Source organism: Vombatus ursinus, unplaced genomic scaffold (genome assembly GCF_900497805.2).
Source record: "Vombatus ursinus unplaced genomic scaffold, bare-nosed wombat genome assembly UNPS02005459.1, whole genome shotgun sequence".
Classification (NCBI taxonomy): Eukaryota; Metazoa; Chordata; class Mammalia; order Diprotodontia; family Vombatidae; genus Vombatus; species Vombatus ursinus.
The window spans coordinates 6086761-6104820 of NW_020945237.1; the positions used below are offsets into that span (position 1 = coordinate 6086761).

The 18060-nt window shown below is 34.7% G+C and overlaps 2 protein-coding genes across 15 annotated transcripts in view; one reads left to right on the forward strand and one right to left on the reverse strand.

Moving 5' to 3' along the window:
• SLC25A40 (solute carrier family 25 member 40) overlaps positions 1 to 7549 on the forward strand; it is a 45172-nt gene extending 37623 nt beyond the window's left edge. For 10 of the 12 annotated variants that reach the window (XM_027847968.1, XM_027847967.1, XM_027847969.1 and 7 more), the window contains 3 exons: positions 237 to 309; positions 5394 to 5480; positions 5847 to 7548. In XM_027847968.1, the coding sequence (XP_027703769.1) occupies positions 237 to 309; positions 5394 to 5480; positions 5847 to 5983 (297 nt within the window). In that variant the 3' untranslated portion in view covers positions 5984 to 7548. Of the gene's footprint in view, positions 1 to 236; positions 310 to 5393; positions 5481 to 5846 lie in introns of all 12 variants that reach the window. The other 2 variants (XM_027847965.1, XM_027847973.1) reach the window with 2 other exon arrangements.
• A 4745-nt stretch (positions 7550 to 12294) lies between these two features.
• Positions 12295 to 18060, reverse strand: part of RUNDC3B (RUN domain containing 3B) — a 123558-nt gene continuing 117792 nt past the window's right edge. For all 3 annotated transcript variants that reach the window (XM_027847934.1, XM_027847933.1, XM_027847932.1), the window contains one exon: positions 12295 to 12578. In XM_027847934.1, the coding sequence (XP_027703735.1) occupies positions 12433 to 12578 (146 nt within the window). In that variant the 3' untranslated portion in view covers positions 12295 to 12432. The remainder of the gene's footprint in view (positions 12579 to 18060) is intronic.

Here is an 18060-nt window from a genome sequence, read left to right on the forward strand (position 1 = left end):
TTTCTGTAATATCATATTGTCTCTCATTAGGAAGTAATCCTTATGCTTGGACCTCATGTCTACACCAAATGTTCCATTAATCTGTAGCACTAGAATCAAGGAAAATAGGATTTTCTTAATATTAATGTTAAATAGTTTATTAATCATACAAATTCTGATGTTTGGGGGCAAGCAGGAAGTTTACTCTTAGTATATTATTTAAAGATAAAGAGTAATTAGTGTTTACTTTTTGATAGATTGCATCTATTGTGACTTTACCATTTGATGTTGTAAAAACACAAAAACAAACCAGACTTTGGAGATATGAAGGTAAGTTTTGTGACTTTTTCAACTGATTTTTTAAAAAGATTTTCTCTGTTCTTCTCCTATTTGAGGCATATAATCTATTATATAAAATAACCTAGTTACGAAATTTGAAATTTAAAAATATGTCTTGTCTTGTCCTCTGCTGACTATAATAATTTAATTAATTAAGAAATTCACACTGATTCAGTTTTCAGAAAAGTGATTTTAAAAGAGATTTTAGGGGCAGCTAGGTGGCACAGTGGATAGAGTACCAGCCCTGAAGTCAGGAGGATGTGAGTTCAAATCTGGCCTCAGACCAAACACTTGACATTTACTAGCAGTGTGACCCTGGGCAAGTCACTTAGCCCCAGTTGCCCAATTTAAAAAAAAAGAGAGAGAGAGAGAGAGAGAGATTTTAGAGGAAAAACTTCCAACATTTTATAGCCTAGCATATTTTTCCCTCAAATATCTTTGCCTATTGAAATTCTTCTCATTTTTTAAGGCCTTGATTAGGTGGTATTTCTTCATGAAGTTTCTTTGAACCTCCTAGCCTTTTCTTTCCCCCTTTTTCTAGTCTATTAAACCCCTCTATTTGTACACACTTATCTGATAAATTATAGTTTAATGTGCTAAATATATTTCCTTTTTTGTTATTTGACCTATTAATCACATTTGGCACTTAACAAATGTTAAATTTTTATTTTTAAAAATTCTCATTAAGCAAATCCCATGTTTGTGTTTGAAATGATTACAAGTAGATAGAGTATCCATGAGGTCTAAGTATAAAATGATTTTAATGATCTTTCTCTATCATTTTCTGTTTTTATGTCCCGACCTTCTCTTCTTTTCTTTCCTATGTTTTAAAAAATATCAACTATAGGTAAACCAAGGCATGAGGAAGGGAAAATATAGGGAAATTTTCTCTCTTCGTTCTCTTCATTGGTTTTTTCCGCTTATTTTGGCTTTCTTTCACTTTCTTAGTATATAGTGTTTTCCTGCCCATTTTTTTACTTTTAAAAAATATGGTCCCTTCCCGAAGGACTGCAGCTTATTGATTGATTCTACAGATCCTTTCTGGTAGCAACATTTCTCTTAGGCTAGGAAGTAGCTAGTTTAATGGCTGTTTCTTGCTCTTCAAAGCTTGTGTATCCCTCAAAGTAAACTTGATGGGGAAAAAAAATGCCCCTACAAGTTCTGTACTAGGATGTTATGGTGCTGGTTTTGTTTATTTATTTATTTATTTATTTGGTAAGCTCTAGAATAAAATTACAATATAGAAAAATGATGTTGCCATAAGCAACTAGCACTATATAGTATAGTTCACATGAAAATAAGTTAGGTATTAACCAAATTGGAGCGATCTATTTACAGTCTTTTTTTAAAGACATTGATATATTCTGATACCTACTTTTGTTTAGCTTGCTCTTTGTTGTGCTAGACTCAAAGAAACTTTTGGTCCTGTCAACCAGAATTGGACCTATTTGACCAAAATTGGCCCTAGGTAAAATTGTGAAGGAGCCCAAACTCATCCATCATTCATTATTATCTTCATTCATTATGGCCTTATGTTAAAATTATAATAACAGTTACTCTTGCTTCTTCCCACACCACTCTCACTAGAATTTAGATTCCCCCACCCCTCCAAATCCCTGATCTTAGTCTTTTATTATATTTGGCATTGCAAAGCCAGGAGTTTTTCTTTTTAGCCATTATTCCGATAACTTCTTACTCACTTAGATGGTGCCACCTTGGATTTGTATACATGACATATGCTTTCTGAGGTCCCTTCCAGCCCGAAATCTGTGACCAGGCATCTAAATCAGACTACGTGACCCAGTTTCTTAGGTGTTTTCTATTAAGGAAAAAAAAACCAGCTCTTAAAATTATAGCATTCATTACCTAAACTCTAGTTATTAATTTACAAACTTAAACTAATGTTTTAATGAAATAAAAATGTCTAATTGCAAGTTAAAGTCTCTAGCTTATTTATTAGACTTTAGATGTTATCCATTACTCCCTTTTCTTCTAATTCCTAGAAAGAATATTTGGGGGGAAAGATTTTGCCAATTGATTAGATCACATCTCCTCTCTATAATCATAGAATTTTGAAAAGGCCTCAGGAATTGAGGAGAACAATCTACATATGTTTTCATATTAAAAAACCTTTTTAGGTCTATTTGGTTGGTTTATTACATTTACTATATTTCATAATAATACTTTTGACATACAATAATATTTCTTTTATATACCATCTTCAGAAAATGAAGTTCTACAAGTGAATTTTTCAAGTGAAAGTTTACTTTTTAGTTTAAAATTTTTTATAGAAATTTTTCTAACATGTATTGCATATAATTTAATTAGGTGCCTCACTGTGATGACTATAGAATGATTATTATTATTATTATTATTGTTGAACTCTACAGTCACAGAAACATAGCCTGTTCAGAGTTGAAAGGGACCTCGTGGCCATCTTAGTCCAAACCTGCACCTGGATTTCTTTTTTCCTGTGACATAACTGGCAAGTGTATCCAGCCATTGCTTAAAGACCTCTGAGGGAAAAATCATGACCTCCCAAGTTAGTCCATTTCACTTTGGGCCATGTGGCCTTATTGCTGTTTATCAAACATGATGCTTCACCTCCTGGCTCTGTGCCTCTGTTCTGTGTAGCTTAAGTAAGTTCTGCCCTCTGTTTTCTTCAGTGTTCACCTCAAGTATCATCCTCTACCTTAGGAATTTTCTGATCCCTCTCCTCCAAATTATCTTTTGTTTATTTTGTTTATGTGTTTGTCTGTATCTGTTGTCTCTATCAATTGAATGTAAGTTTCTTGAGGGTAGGAACTATTTCATTTTTGTCCTGGTAAACCTGTGGTCCCTTTCACTATGTACTTGGCATATAATAGGTCCTTAATAAATACTTAATAAACAAGTCTTTCATATCTTTCTGGACCAAATTGAGGTATTTGGGTTAGATAGTATTATAGTCAATGAGGTATTAACTGGTTGAATAAAAAGACCCATGAAACAGTTGTTAATGGAGCAACGTCACTTTAAGGGGAGGCCTTTCAGGGTTGTGTGAGGGCCTGTTTGGCCTTCTTCTTTTCAATATTTTTATCAGTGATTTGAATGAAAGTATAGATGGCACGCTTACCACAATTTTCATAAGACATAAGGTAAGAAATGAACGTGCTGGGTGATATGATTCAAAAACATCTTAAGAAACTAGAATGATGTGCCAAATAAGAGAAAATTTAATAGGGGAAAATATAAAATCTTACATGGATTAAAAAAATTATCTTCAGAAGTATATATGAGGGCAGCTAGGTGGCGCAGTAGATAGTTCACTGGCCTTGAAGTCAGGAGGACCTGAGTTCAAATGTGGCCTCAGACATATAAAACTTACTAGCTGTGTGACCCTGGGCAAGTCACTTAACCCCATTGCCTAGCCAAAAAAAAAAAAAAAGAAGAAGAAGTATATATGATGGGGAGAAGTATGGCTGGTTAGTAGTTCATTTGAAGAGTATCTTGGGGTTTTAGTTTGCTCAATATGAGTCAACATGGCAGCCAAAAAAATTGATTTAGTCTTGTGCTATATTATGAAGCCTAGCATCCAACACATGAAATTTAGTTGTTGAGCTGTACTCTGTCCTGGTCAGATAATATCTAAAGTATTCATTTCTTGGAGCAACATTTTATTATTTTTTTCCCCCAATAATGAACATCCATCTTTTCTCTCTCCACTCCTCCTCCTCTCAATTGAAAAAGACAAGCTAAACCCTTGGAACAAATATGTAGGCAAGCAAAACAAATTCCTTCGTTGGCCACGTCCAAAAAGAGGTTAATTTGCTTGGTACAGTATTTCAGGAAGAACATTGACAACATTGAGAGCAACCACAGGAAGGTGATCAGGATGGTTTAGGAACTGGAGGAGTTAGTCTAGAAAAGAGAACATCTGAAAGACAGTCTTGTGGAGGAAAGATTAGACTTTTCTGCTTGGGCTCACAGAGCAGACTGGAGGAGCAATGGATAGAGGGTGCAGAAGGGAACATTTCACTGTTATTTGTTATTTCATTGTTAGTCACCGTATAACTTCTTGAGGATTAAAGCTATCTAGAAGTACAGCGGCTGCCTCATGAGGGTTTTTTTCACTTTAACTCTTCAAAAGATGACTGAACAAATACTAGTGTTATAATAGAATGTATTCTTGTTCAGATACTTATTGAATTAGATGGTCCCTTAGGGCCTTTCCAGTTCTGAGATTGTATGATTTTTAAGATTGAAAGTTATAGAAAATCAATCAAGACATTTGGCACTAGAGATTCTTTAATATCACAGTTAACATCTTTCTATAGCTTATTTATTTTTACTATAGAGGTCTCAAATTTGAAATTACAAAAAAAGAATTAAGTGGCTGTTTGAAATAATAAACTTAACTGATTGAAATACAATTAATTGATTTTTATCAGTGTAAAGGACACTACACCCTAGGAATCCCTGAGCTTTTCCCATCTGCCCTACTGCAGAACTTTCCTATATGTATTGTCTCCCTCTATTAGAAGGTGAGCTCCTAAAGAGCAATGATTGTCTTGCTTTTCTCTTTATATCTCCAGGGCTTAGCACAGTACTTTGTACATTTTGTTGTGGTTCAGCTGTTTTCCAGTCTTATTCAACTCATTGTGACCCCATTTGGGGTTTTCTTGGCAAAGACACTGGAGTGGTTTGCCATTTCCATCTCCAGCTCAATTTACAGATGAGGAACTGAAGGAAACAGGGTTAAGTGACTGGCTCGGGGTCACACAGCTAGTATCTGAGGCCAGATTTGAACCTGGAAAGATGAATCTTCCTGTCTCCAGGCACAGCACTCTATCCACAGTGCCACCTAGTTGATCTACTTTGCACACAATAAGTATTAATAATTTTTTTTTTGCACATAGTAAGTGCTTAGTAAATTTTTTTTATTCATTTACATGTCACTTCAGTCTTTCAGACTGTCTTCCTATATTCTCTGTGCTTTGTACATTGTAGGCACAATAAATGTTGAACATTATAGCTAAAACAAAAAATGAGTAAGTACTTCATAACAGTGTTCTCTTTCATTTTAATATTTATAGATGTAGATCTACACAACCTACCCACATCAACATGGGACATCATGAAGCAGATTGTTTCTAAACATGGAATTTCTGGATTATTTGCAGGTAAATGTCAAGTTTACGAGTCCTGAAAATTTTTAAAATATCTTCCACATTTATTTTTCCTTCTGTTTTTTAGAAATTAAAACATTAGAAATCGGTGTTCAAATAAATCATTTAGACAACATATTTCTAATAACTAATTGGGCAGAGGATTTATTATTCTATGAATATTTAATGAGTTATTTAAAATTAAAAAGAATATTGCATAATGTAAAGGAGTTGTTAATCATTAGATTTTTATCTTTGCTCAGAATTCTTCCTATTGCACATAGTGAATGACTTAATATCAGATTATAACCAAATAAAAGATTATTTATCATTAAGAAAGATAAAAATTGTGCTCTTGATTTTCTTATTCTTTTTTTTCAGGACTAATTCCCCGGTTAATTAAAGTTGCTCCTGCTTGTGCCATTATGGTCAGTACATATGAATTTGGGAAGGCTTTTTTCCACCAGCAAAACCTCAAACAGGAATACCATACTTCTGACTGTATGGACTTGAAATAATTATCATGGTCATAGTATTAGCTGGAAGATTTTCAGAAATGTGTAAACTGAAGGTCTATTTTTAAATATCTTTTTTTTATTTAAAGAAGTATTAATTCTACAATTCTAATTATAATTTAATAACAAGTTTTCTATTTTATCCTGTCTTTGGAAAAGTTTAAGAAAATTCTTCCTTAGGTATCCATAACCCTTGTGAGAATATTAGAAAGGAAAAGAGAGAAGCTTGACAAGACAGCAAGAATTTTTTATTGAATTCTAAATTTTCTTTTGTTACCTGTTGTCTCCTTTGAGTCTTTCAACTGTACCTAAACCGTGATAGGAGTGAAGTATTTAAAAAGAAAAGACTAATAAGTCTTTTGTGCAAATCTTAATCATGTACACAAGTATTTATTTTTTATTGAAATGGAAATGAAAGACAATTATCAAATAACGTCACACCAGCACTTGCCAAATATTGCCAGTGCGTTTTTATTTTTAATTCTGATATTCCTTAGTTTTTTGTTTGTTTGGGGCCCCTGTACATAGTAGGATTTCTTCTGACAAACCATAATTGTTTTATCTTTATATCCAGAAGTAATCCTTTTTTTGCCACTATAAGCAAAAGTTACACATCTTTTGCTGTGTTCTGCCAATTTTGAAGAATATGGATCTTGGAAACTTTGTCCTCATTTCAAATTGTGGTTCATCCTAACTGGGGGGAGCAGCAGAGAGTGTATTGCTTTAGAAAACTACTACTCTGTATTTGGGTCAGATAAGTTGAGCACTTGAAAAGGCAGCCTGGTTTGTGATATGAATAAGATAATTGCTAAGAACTATGTAGAGTACTTTAGGTCCTACTGCTATTGAGGTAGAAATAAAAAAGGAAGTTTTTCATTACTTTCCGATGCTTCTATTTATATACATTCACTTTAGCATTTGAGGACTACACTATATTTAAATGAGTAAGATTTGGCACAGCGCATTCCTGTGCTTTTTATTTTGTGATTAATAGGTATCATTGTTATTTTCATTGTTTTCCCAGCTCAGTTTTGTAGGCTTGTTCTAATATGTTAGCGATTATCACATCATCAGTGGCTAAATATTTTCATGTTGCTTCCAGATTTCACATATTACTACATTTCACATTAGTCTGCTGACCATGAAAATAAGCAATAATCAAGGGTAGTGGCATTTTATTTTAAAGAAACTTTTCTTGTTATAGGCCAATAGTGTGTGACTAAGTGTCAGAATGAAATGAAGGAAGAGGTAATGACAAAATCGGAAATAGCATAAATTTTAAAAATTACTCTTTGATCTTTTTTTCCCCTCAGAATAATTTATATACTATGAGACAAGCATTTTATTGTGGTCTAAATATTTTTCATGAAAATGTGAAAAATTTCAGAATGGAATAGTTGAAGAAGATGGGTATTTAAATATTATCTGGTAAGAGTTAGAGAATTAACACAATTATACTAAACTAAGAAAGTTCACGTATTTTGCTAAACAAATAATTTTATATCTCAAGTTTTGAATGTAACTATGTGTATTTTATTTCATCCTATGTTGATTTGTCTTACATTTGGAAACAGTATATATGTATATTTGTTTTTTATTCATTTTCATTAAAGATTTTGCTTCCTTTCTAAATTTAAGGTTTTTGTAGTGCTTTTTAGTGATAATATTCTGAAATTTTGTTAGGTTTAGCTATATGAGTGATATGCATATACACAGTGTAAGTTTATCTAGGTTACCACTTACTAACAAGCTTAAAGTTCTTATTGGTACTTATCACACTTAGTTTTATTATTTCTATTTGCATTGATAATGAAATGAAGAAAGTGTTTAAATCTGGGTTTTCAGGTGGTAGTCTTTTCTCCTGTGTATATTTCATCTTCAACATCATGGATAAATATGACAAAGATTAATTACATTTCATCTTTCTATTTACCTTGAATTGTTTTTAGTATAACTGACAGTTATTTTTAAAGAAACATAGCTAAATTACATACAAAGATATGTACCAATGAAAAGCAATTAAATTGAGGTTTTCTGCACATTTAGCCACGGAAGTTACTTAATGTAGTAAAAAGAATGATGAATTTGAAATCCAGACTTGGCTTTAGATCCATACTTCCTATATGACCTTGGATAAGTTACTGAATCTATCTGGACTTCAATTTCCTCCTTTGTAAAGAAAGGGTTAGACCATATGAGCTCAAGTCCCTTCCAGCTCTAAGCCCTATCATTTTCTACAGAGAAGAAATAGAAAATTTTCTTGAATTCAAATAGGTTAAACAAGTTATTTACTAATCCCCTATCATATGTGGTAGTGCTGGGGATACGAAGATAAAACAGTCCTTGCCTTTAAGGATTCCAAGGCCTCCTGAGGGGATACACAATGAAAACAGGTCAGTAAATACAAAATAATGCCAAGAGATAGAGAGTACTAGGACCTTGTAGCATCAGAACAGCCCTCTTTTCAAAGTGGGCTCTGAAGAAAACTAAGGATAGCAATGTAGAACGTCTGACGGACAGGCCATAGAGAATAAGATGGAACTTTATGGGAATAAATATCCCATACTTATTAAAGATCATCTTTTACTTGAAGACATAAATACGCTTTTACTAAGTTAGGGTTAGCTGCATGTGAGTATATGAGCACATTGTATCTCTATCATGGTTCAGAAGTAAAGATGGATGTTTAAAAACAAAACAAAAAAAACCTTTAGTATTGCCTCTGTTGAAGAAATTACATAAAGATTGTCTAATCAGTGGAATGCTGTGCTCAGATTTCCAACTTTTTATGAATTCAAGGAATTAATGATCAACTGTCATTCAGGAATATCATCAGCTTTCCTTTCTTAAAGTACAACAGACATGGTACATGCATACCAAGTTTCTTTGTGATTTGATGGTTCCAGAAGGAATACATTTGTTGCAAATTTTGAATGTACTGCTTCTTAACTGCATATCATTAATTTGATTTGTTTCCGGAAGGAAAAAAGTTTTTTCTCCAAGTATTAGATTGGATAGCTTTATTGGGTGTGAAACAAGGCTTTTATACAAGTGAGTATCTGCTTAAAAAGAATCCTTCTTGTTAGATTATATCCATTATGTTTATTTACCCTAATATAAATCTCTTGTTTAAAATTATTCCCTTTGGGGAGGAGGATCTCAGGAAAAATCATCCCAAGTTTGATTTAGTGTCACTTTAAAGGTTTTCAACTTGGTTCCAAGATGGTATAAATGTTAAGACATCAGTTCTGAGTAATTTTTAATTTTTCTACTCTATATAGGAGACCTATTTTAAAATAATACAGTCTTTGATTTGCTTGAAATATACTCTGAAATGTGCCACTGTGACAACTTACCTAACATGCTCAGTGGCAAGGATGGAGAAAACGGAAGCTCAAATCAATCCAAAACCTTAGCTCTGGCACCACTAGGCAATAATAGTTTGTTAAGATCTTGTGTAAGATAAATATATGCAATGGATAGAGCACTAGCCCCCGGAGTCAGGAGGACCTGAGTTCAAATTCATCTCAGACCAGACACTTGACACCTACCAGCTGTGTGACCCTGGACAACTCAACCCCAATTGTCTCACCAAAAAAATAAAATAAAATAAATATATGATGATAATGAGTTTTTACTTGTGTTGAAATGTATTTCTCCAAATAAGTACCCATTAAAAAAATGAAATTGTAAATTCTTCCCATATTTTATATTCTTGTTAGAATTATACTGTAGAAGCAAAGGAAAATAGTCACTATTGATGGCTATAAAATGTTTAATTTACGTGCAACAAATATATGTATCAAGGCAACAAAATACACCATACAAGTTTTGGCATTAATTCAACATTCATGATATTTTTTTCCTGAACAATGAACATTGCCATTTAGAACTGAGTCTTGAGACATACAGTTTTCTCATGCACAGACATCTATAAATTCTATGACTATTATGAAATGACCTGTGTAGAAAGCTGAAGTTCCACAAGAGCAAATGAACTTTACTCCAAGAGCTCCAAGGGAGCACGACAGAAGTAAAAAATTGTGATTGTGTCTTTGATACAATGAGCTGAGAAAAATGTTTAATTCTGCACACAGTAAAATGTAAGAATGCACAAAGTATTGACCGTATCTTTTAAATAAAATCTTAACACTTTAAAGATTCCACCTTTTTCCAGTATACTAAAAATGGATGCAAATTAGTTATTTAATAAATAACCTAAAAATAGGATGTCGTAAAGGTAGGTTGATAGTTACAATAAATGTTGCCATTTTCAGTGGCACCTCTTGTGAAAGTAGCACTATTAATCCAGGACCAAGGCAAAGATTAAGTAGGCAGGCATTTGACTGCATTGCCCCTATGACTATAATCAAAATCCGCTCTTAAATCCTTTGTATCAAGATAGTTTAAATTATAAGCTATCATAATAAGGGAGGTGGGAGAGGATAAAAAATTTTTATCATTGACAGGATTTCTTTTTTCCCTGAAATCATACAATTTAAGCCTACTTATTCTACCTACAAGTACTTTTATTTATTTTTAGTGTAAATTATTAGAGTGGCTAGGTAACATCGAAGTAATTCAATAAATTCCCACATTCATTTAATTTCTATTCCAAAGAATAACTAGGTTAAATTTCTATTACTCCAACTATTCCTTCATGGAAATCAAGTAAATAAGCAGTGCCAAGTACTTAAACAACCTACATTACTCTGTATTTTAAAATATAAATCAGTCATATCTATCATAAACAATACTATCTCAAAACAAAGATGTGAAGTCTCCAGTTGCAGTAACTTCATGTAAACAATTTAAAAAACTTCTTTGGCACAACAAAATATAGACTATGTTCCCCTTCCCCTCCAAAACAAAGCAGCTATAGAAAATAAATCATCTATTTTTTACTCTAAATTAGTATAGTGGGATTTATAAATAGATGATTATTTGTCGCTATGGAATCTGAAGCCTAGAAAGATAATCCATGCCTTATTTAGAAGAAGCTCCCTACCTTTACACACCAAATGTGAAAGTTAATTATCAGATATTAGAAGATTTAGTCTCAACTCATTTTATAGATGGGAATATTGATTCTCAGGTCAAATAATTTGTCCAATGTCACATAGTAGGTAAGTATTACCATTTGAAATATGGAGCAAACTTTATTAATAATTTTGTTTTTAATGGACCAGTGTGATTAATGATAAAGCCTGGAAAAACAGACTTTATTGCTGTTTCATATTGGAGAGAAAAAAACTTTAGTGTGGTATATATGATTTTATCAGAGATGTTTAAATTTCAGCCATCCAAATCGTTTCTAATTTTTTAGAATTTTCTCCACGCTTTTACGTAGTTTTTCTTTTGGAGTGAGTGAATGAGTGAGTGTGTGTGTGTGTGTGTGTATCTCCACATACATGGCAACTTACCATCTAGGTTTTTAGAAAATTATGGGGAAACCTGGCCAAGGAATTTAGTTAACCGTTTCACTAAAGTGCATCTAGGTTATTATAAATCTCTTTTTCCTGGACCTTATCAAATACATTATCAACTGTCTGAAAAGGTAAATGTCTATAAAATTTACAAAAGGTGAAGTGGAATGTCAGTATCAACTGGTAAATGTGAAAAACTGAAAAGTATTTTCAAATTAATTGAATAAGCTTCTTCAAAATCTGAACGATTCTGACATTCATAATCATACGTTAGCATTGGATTTAAGCATCAGATCGCAGCCAGAACTCAATGAAAACTTGGAGTTGTGAAGCAGAACCTAGACTGTGGAAAGGCAAGTAGGAGTTACCCAATGCCACTGGGTCATGGGGGCCAGGTAAGGAGGAGCATTTTTAAAAAACACTGCCAGAAAAGTTTTACTTTCCATGCCATGTAGGTATAGACTTGGTGGTATGCAAAGATGTATGTGTTACATGGAGGCAACAATGTCTCAATGTCTCCAGTGGACAGTAACACAGAACACAGAATTTTTAACCAGACCTTGCCTAAGGCATACAACTGCCTTGTCTGGGCCCTGTTTGGGTGTCATTTCTTCTTTAAGATGCCATCTGCATCAATACATGAAAATGCTTTGTTTACATCCCATGAACTCGGATCTTAGTAGCTAAAAATATTTAAATAAATATGTGAAAAATCACTTGAATAGTATGTGCATTTTGAATTATTTGGGGAGCTATCTGGTTTAAATTTTTGTTAAAATCTTTATCAATTCACCTTTAAAAATTGCACATTTATTGGAGAAACTAGAAACAAGAAAAATCAGTTTAAGATATTCTTCATTGAGAGTATATGAACTGGTTTCTAAATAAGAGAATATAAATGAAATCTTGAAAAAGCATATCACTATTTGCTTAAGACTAATGTCTTCCCGGCAGCCAAACTCATGGAATGTAGACTGAATGTATGCAACGTAAGACATCTTTTCTGGTGGCCATCACATTCTCTTTTCAAGATGGAGTTAAGCCTGGACTAGTCATCTCTGTGGTGGGACTTGCAAGGTAGTCACTTGATTTCAGGCTTGTTAGAGATTTATAACTTGCTACTGAGGTTAGAGAGCCACAGAGACCAAGTAATGAGGGAGTGTCTTCTTTACCTAGAATTCAGAGAATAAAAAAAATTTAAGTCATTATATGCACTTTAAAAATTTTTTGCCTGTAAAAATATCATTGAGAACTGCCACATTTTAAAATCCTACTTGTGTAAATATATTTGTTTGCATGTTGTCTCCCTCATTAGATTGTGAGCTCCTTGAGGACAGGACTGTCTTTTGCCTCTTTTTGTATCCACAGTACTCGGCACATAGCAGGCCTTTAGTAAATGTTTTTTGATTGACTGGAGGCAGAAGCCTGGGTTCAGATCCTACCTCAGATACTGTGTATAAGCAAGTCACTTAAACTTTGAGATCTTCAGTTTCCTCATCTGTAAAATGGGGATACTAACTCTCCCACAAGGTTGTTTTGAACACTTTGCAAACCTTAAACAGCCGTGAAAGTGAGCATATTTTTATTCAGGAGCATGTTGAGTGATCTGGTGAGGCCAGAGCTATACTACCCTCAAGAGGCTTCCAATGGGAGGGCAAAAAAAAAAAAGACATTCAAAATTGATGCAAAGTACAAAAAATTGAGGGATGGCAGCAGGACCCAGGAGGATTAAGACTGGCATCTCTGACTTGAATTGAGCTTTGAAGAAAGCCAGAGATTCCTGGATTACAGGGGTGAGGAGACAGTGCATTCCCACCATGGAAGGCAACCTGTACATTTGAAAACAATCAAATTCCAGCCAGACGTCCTTTGCCCTCAACATTTCTTCCAACTTGTGTATGTATAAAAGTAGCAAGGGAGAAACCAAACAACAGTATGAGGCCTGGGTAGTGTTGACTGTAGTTCAAGCTTTTCTGTAGCAACATCTGCATCATACCAGACCACCAAGCATGGCATTTGCTTTAATAAGGGCTGGGCCGTCATTCTCCTGGGTCCTTATGTCCCCTGTCAGTGTCAATCAGCAAGCATAAGGTGCTAACTGTATTGGGTACTGTGGATAGAAGGATAAAAGTGAAATTTCTGCATTTGCTTTCATTTTACTGGGGGAGACAAACGTGCACACAATAATACATACAAAATAGGTATCAGGGAAAGCCTCCTGGAGAAGATGGTGCTTGAGCCAAGCTTGAAGAAAACCAAAGATTCTACAAGACCTGTGATGGGGGATTGTGTTCTAGGCAGGGAAAGCATAAACCAATTTGGCCTGTGAATGAGCTCTGATGCCTTTCATTAATGCTAATTCACTTCGAAAAAGCCATCATCTCTCTATTCTACTTATTCACATACCTAACTTTTGAGACCTGTTTGTATGGATTTGTATTCTTTATTCTCTCTGGGGGTACCACAGTGTTTTGTTTCATTTACTGCCTTGCTATATCTTGCATCTCTAGAAATGTGAAATTAATTTGACAGCATGAAATCGGAGTTATTCAAGAAATACTGTTGTAGGATCTTAGGTGTTAGGTATCTTCCAAAGTCAGCAACATAGAAGATATCTTTCACACACACACAAAAATATCCTTAGCAGTAAAACCTTCATCAAGTTGACATCAAGCTTATTTCAAAAGCTGCTCCTGGCTCATCTAAAGTATAACAAAATGGGAAACTAAGAAATGCAATGAAAAGGAAGGCACAGTCTTTAAATCTAAGGCTATTTTGCCCTTGATTTAGCCACTGCCCAGGAAAGGTTCTGAATTAACATCCACCCCTCACCCCCAGACTGATGATGGGCAGAACTTCGTGTCCATGGTGATAATTTCTTCCTTTGACATATATGTGTGTGTATGTGTATTTGTGTATATATTTATCTACACAGATATAATGTTCCCTGGGTTCCCAAATATGAGAGTAAAGCACAAACTCCACCAGGTCCTACCCACCTAGAAGGGTTCATTGCATGGGTTTGGTGATGGACTAGATGTGGGTCTGAGGAGCTTGGCTCTCTCATCACCTGGATGATGAGATTACTTGGGTGATGACAACTAGGACTTGTGTTTTGTGGCTGATGAGAACACCCACACTGATAAAATTACAGGTCTCATTACATGAGTAAATGACTCATTTGTGAATACATTTTCCCTTAGCAGTGAGCTCTTGTAAGTTACAGCTTGCATGGCATTTCACATGGCATTTGCATGACATTGCAGGTTTGCTATCACTTTCATTTGAGTGGATTAGCACTAAGGAAAGTCATCAGAACCTCAAAGTTGGTTTATGCTTTCCATGCCTAGAACAGGAATAACCCAAAACTTGATCTGAGGAGAAAGAAAAAGCCCTAGTCAATAATAAATACACCCATAATGTATATATGTATGTACATATATTTATGTCCCAACCCAATTATTAGATACATTGGTCACACCATGTGACATTAAAATAATTCCTTGAAGGATTTCTAGAAATGTGTACGTTGTAACTGAGTTAAGGAGATTTTTTTTTTTTTGGCTAGACAATGGGGTTAAGTGACTTGCCCAGGGTCACACAGCTAGTAAGTGTCTGAGGCCAGATTTGAAACAGGTCCTCCTGACTACAGGGCTGGTGCTCTATCCATTGTGCCAGCTAGCTGCCCCAGGAGATTCTTTTAAAAAGGTTTAACTTGTATGGCTGCGTAATATAATGGACAGAGCTCTAGAGAGAGAAAAAGGATCAAGCAGGAAGAAATTCTCTCTCTTGCTCTGACCTTACCTTTACAAAAGCAAACAAACAAACAAAAAAATACAAACCTCACTTCCCTTTTAGCCAAAGCAAGTACTCACTAAACCCAGAAAATCTTAGGTATAATCATACACATCAACCAAAATGTCTCTCCTATTTCTACCACATATACTACCTAAGTAACTGTCAAAAATCTGAGTTTGACCTTTACAATCAGAGTTTAACAGAAACTGGATTAGGTTAACGAATACATTTTTGGCACTGAAGGATGTTATACAAGTCTAGCACTTCAAGGTTTTGTCACTTTAATGGGTGCACATATTTTCTTCAACAATACCAAATGGAAACTTTTTTGCAACATGGTACATTGATGTTGATGAAAATATAGTGAGTGATGGAAGGGGTAAGACAGGAACGCTACTATCATACTGTTGGTAGAGCTGTGAAATGTTCCCGCTATTCTGGACAACGATTTAGAATGACAAGATAAAGATTACTAAGTTCATGCCCTTTCACCTACTAAATCCCACTAATGGGCACAAAAAGAGTGGGGACAAAAAAAATTTAAACAGTGGAATATGCCCATTATTGAAGTATGTCTGACCAAGCCGGTATGCAAACATAATGTAATATCATCACACCCTACCTTTGTGATGTTGGACATGTCACTTAACCTCATTGGGCCTCAATTTCCTCATCTGTAAAATGAGGGGAGTGTGGATTAGATGACCTTTGGTTTTGAATCTATGATCGTAAGAACTGACAAACAGGAGGGATTCAGAGAAAAATGAAAAGATTTCTATGACCTGATAAAGAGCCAGGAAAATAACATAAACCATGATAACCGTAATTTCAGTGAAACTAATAATATATAGTGCTTTAAGATTTGTAAAGTGTTTTATGTGTAGTGTCTCAAAACAACCCTAGGAAGTAGGTATTTTTCTACCCTTTTTATAGATGAGGAAACTGAGGCCCACAGAGGTTAAATGATTGCCTAGAGTCACACAGCTAATATGTATCCAAGGTAGGATTCAAACTCAGATCTTCTTAATTCCAAGTCTAGCGCTGTGACGCCTAGATGCCCAACAACACTAAATGACATCCAAATTAAAATACAGTAACCAACATTTGTTTTCCTTTCTCTTGGTAGAAAGATGATGAACAATTTGAGGGTAAAGTGTTGCAGGTACTGTCGGGTATGATCTCTGCTTGGGTTAACTTTTTTGTTACTGTTGTTATAAGGGATATTAATACTGTATTAGGGGTAGCTGGTAGTTATTGGGAAATTACTTTTGTAAAAATTAAAAACATCAATAAAATGTTTTTAAAGTGTTGCTGTTACTAAAAAATTACTGACCTCATGGCCAGTCAGTGATAAACCTCTGCATTTAATCTCTTAAAATAATAACAGCTAACATTTATATACTGCTTATTATGTGCCAGGCACTTTGTTAAGCACTTTACGATTGTCTCATTTGCTCTTCAAAAAACCACCATTAGGATGAAGAAGCTGAGGCAAACAGAGGTTAAGAGAACTGCCCAGGGATCCCACAGCTGGTGACTGAGATCACACTTGAATTCGGGTCTTTGTGATTGCAGTCCCAGGGCTCTAGCTCTGTCTACCACCCCACAGAGAGGATGTACTTTCATCTTCCTGAGATGATGCAGTATGTGAATTCGAGGTTTCATCTCATATCAAATTAGCAGATCTTGTGGGAGTAAGTAGTGTAGAACCTTGCAAATAGCAGGTAAGAAAATGATCAAAGCAGACCTCGAAGGAGTCTCAGAGGTCATCTCTTTCAACCCCCCTCGCTCAACTTGACAGGAGATGTTGAAGTGATTTGCCCAACGACACAGTAAGTGGCTGTTAGGGTTTGAGCAAGGAGTTTTGAAAATCACAGGCTGTGATCAATCAAATTAAGTTCTGTTAGCGTAACATAACGCGAATTGAAAAATTGCCCATGATGGTAAAATACAATTGCAGCCGAAGAATGAACCCTTGCAGTGTCTGTGACTGGCCACAAGATGGTGCACTTTTGTGATTTATATGATGGTGGCTTCTTTCAATGTTAAGTACTTGCAGTGTTGGTCAGTCTCAATTCTCATTGTCTTAGGCACAAAGGAACTTACAGGCAAGCAGTGAGGGGTTGTCAGCAATTATACAGAATCCTTAAAACTTTTTCTGCATTGCACTTTAATAAAAAGGAAGGTCACAAGAAAACAAGCGCACAGTAGAGACTGAGGTTGGTTTGTTGTTTTTAAAATCATTTCATTTTAAAACTGTGGACAACAATATCTTATCTTCCCCATGATGGTCATGAGGTACTACAGCTGGACTCTAGTGGAAAGAACACTGAATTCAGAAGCCCAAAGGTTTGGCTGGGACTCTGCCATTTATGAGCTATGAGGCTTTGGGGCAAGTTACTTAACCACTCAGTTTTCTCATCTGCAAAGTGGGCAAAATATTATTTGTAGTAATTAGGTTGCTGATGATAATTTTGTAAACTATAAAGTTCTAGTCTAGAACTTCATCATCCTTATCAAAGGATGTACAGCCAGGAGTGTGTGGGTAAATGTTTCACAACTGGTTCTCCAGGTTTAAAAAAAAAAGTGTAACGCACAACACACTTTTAAGTTTAGTCAGCATTATTAACATTTTCTCCATCACTTTCTTATGTCAGCAACAACAAAGCAACACTTTCTTAACCAACAAAATAACAAATCATGGCCTGTTTTGTAGTGTTTGCAGATTTCCAAGATGTAAATGCTCATACTAAAAATTTAACAATTGACTTTTGAGCTGGCTCCAGCATATCCCCATTACAGCCTATTTTTTTTAACTAAAAGCAGTTAAATGAACTAATTAATATTTTTTCAACA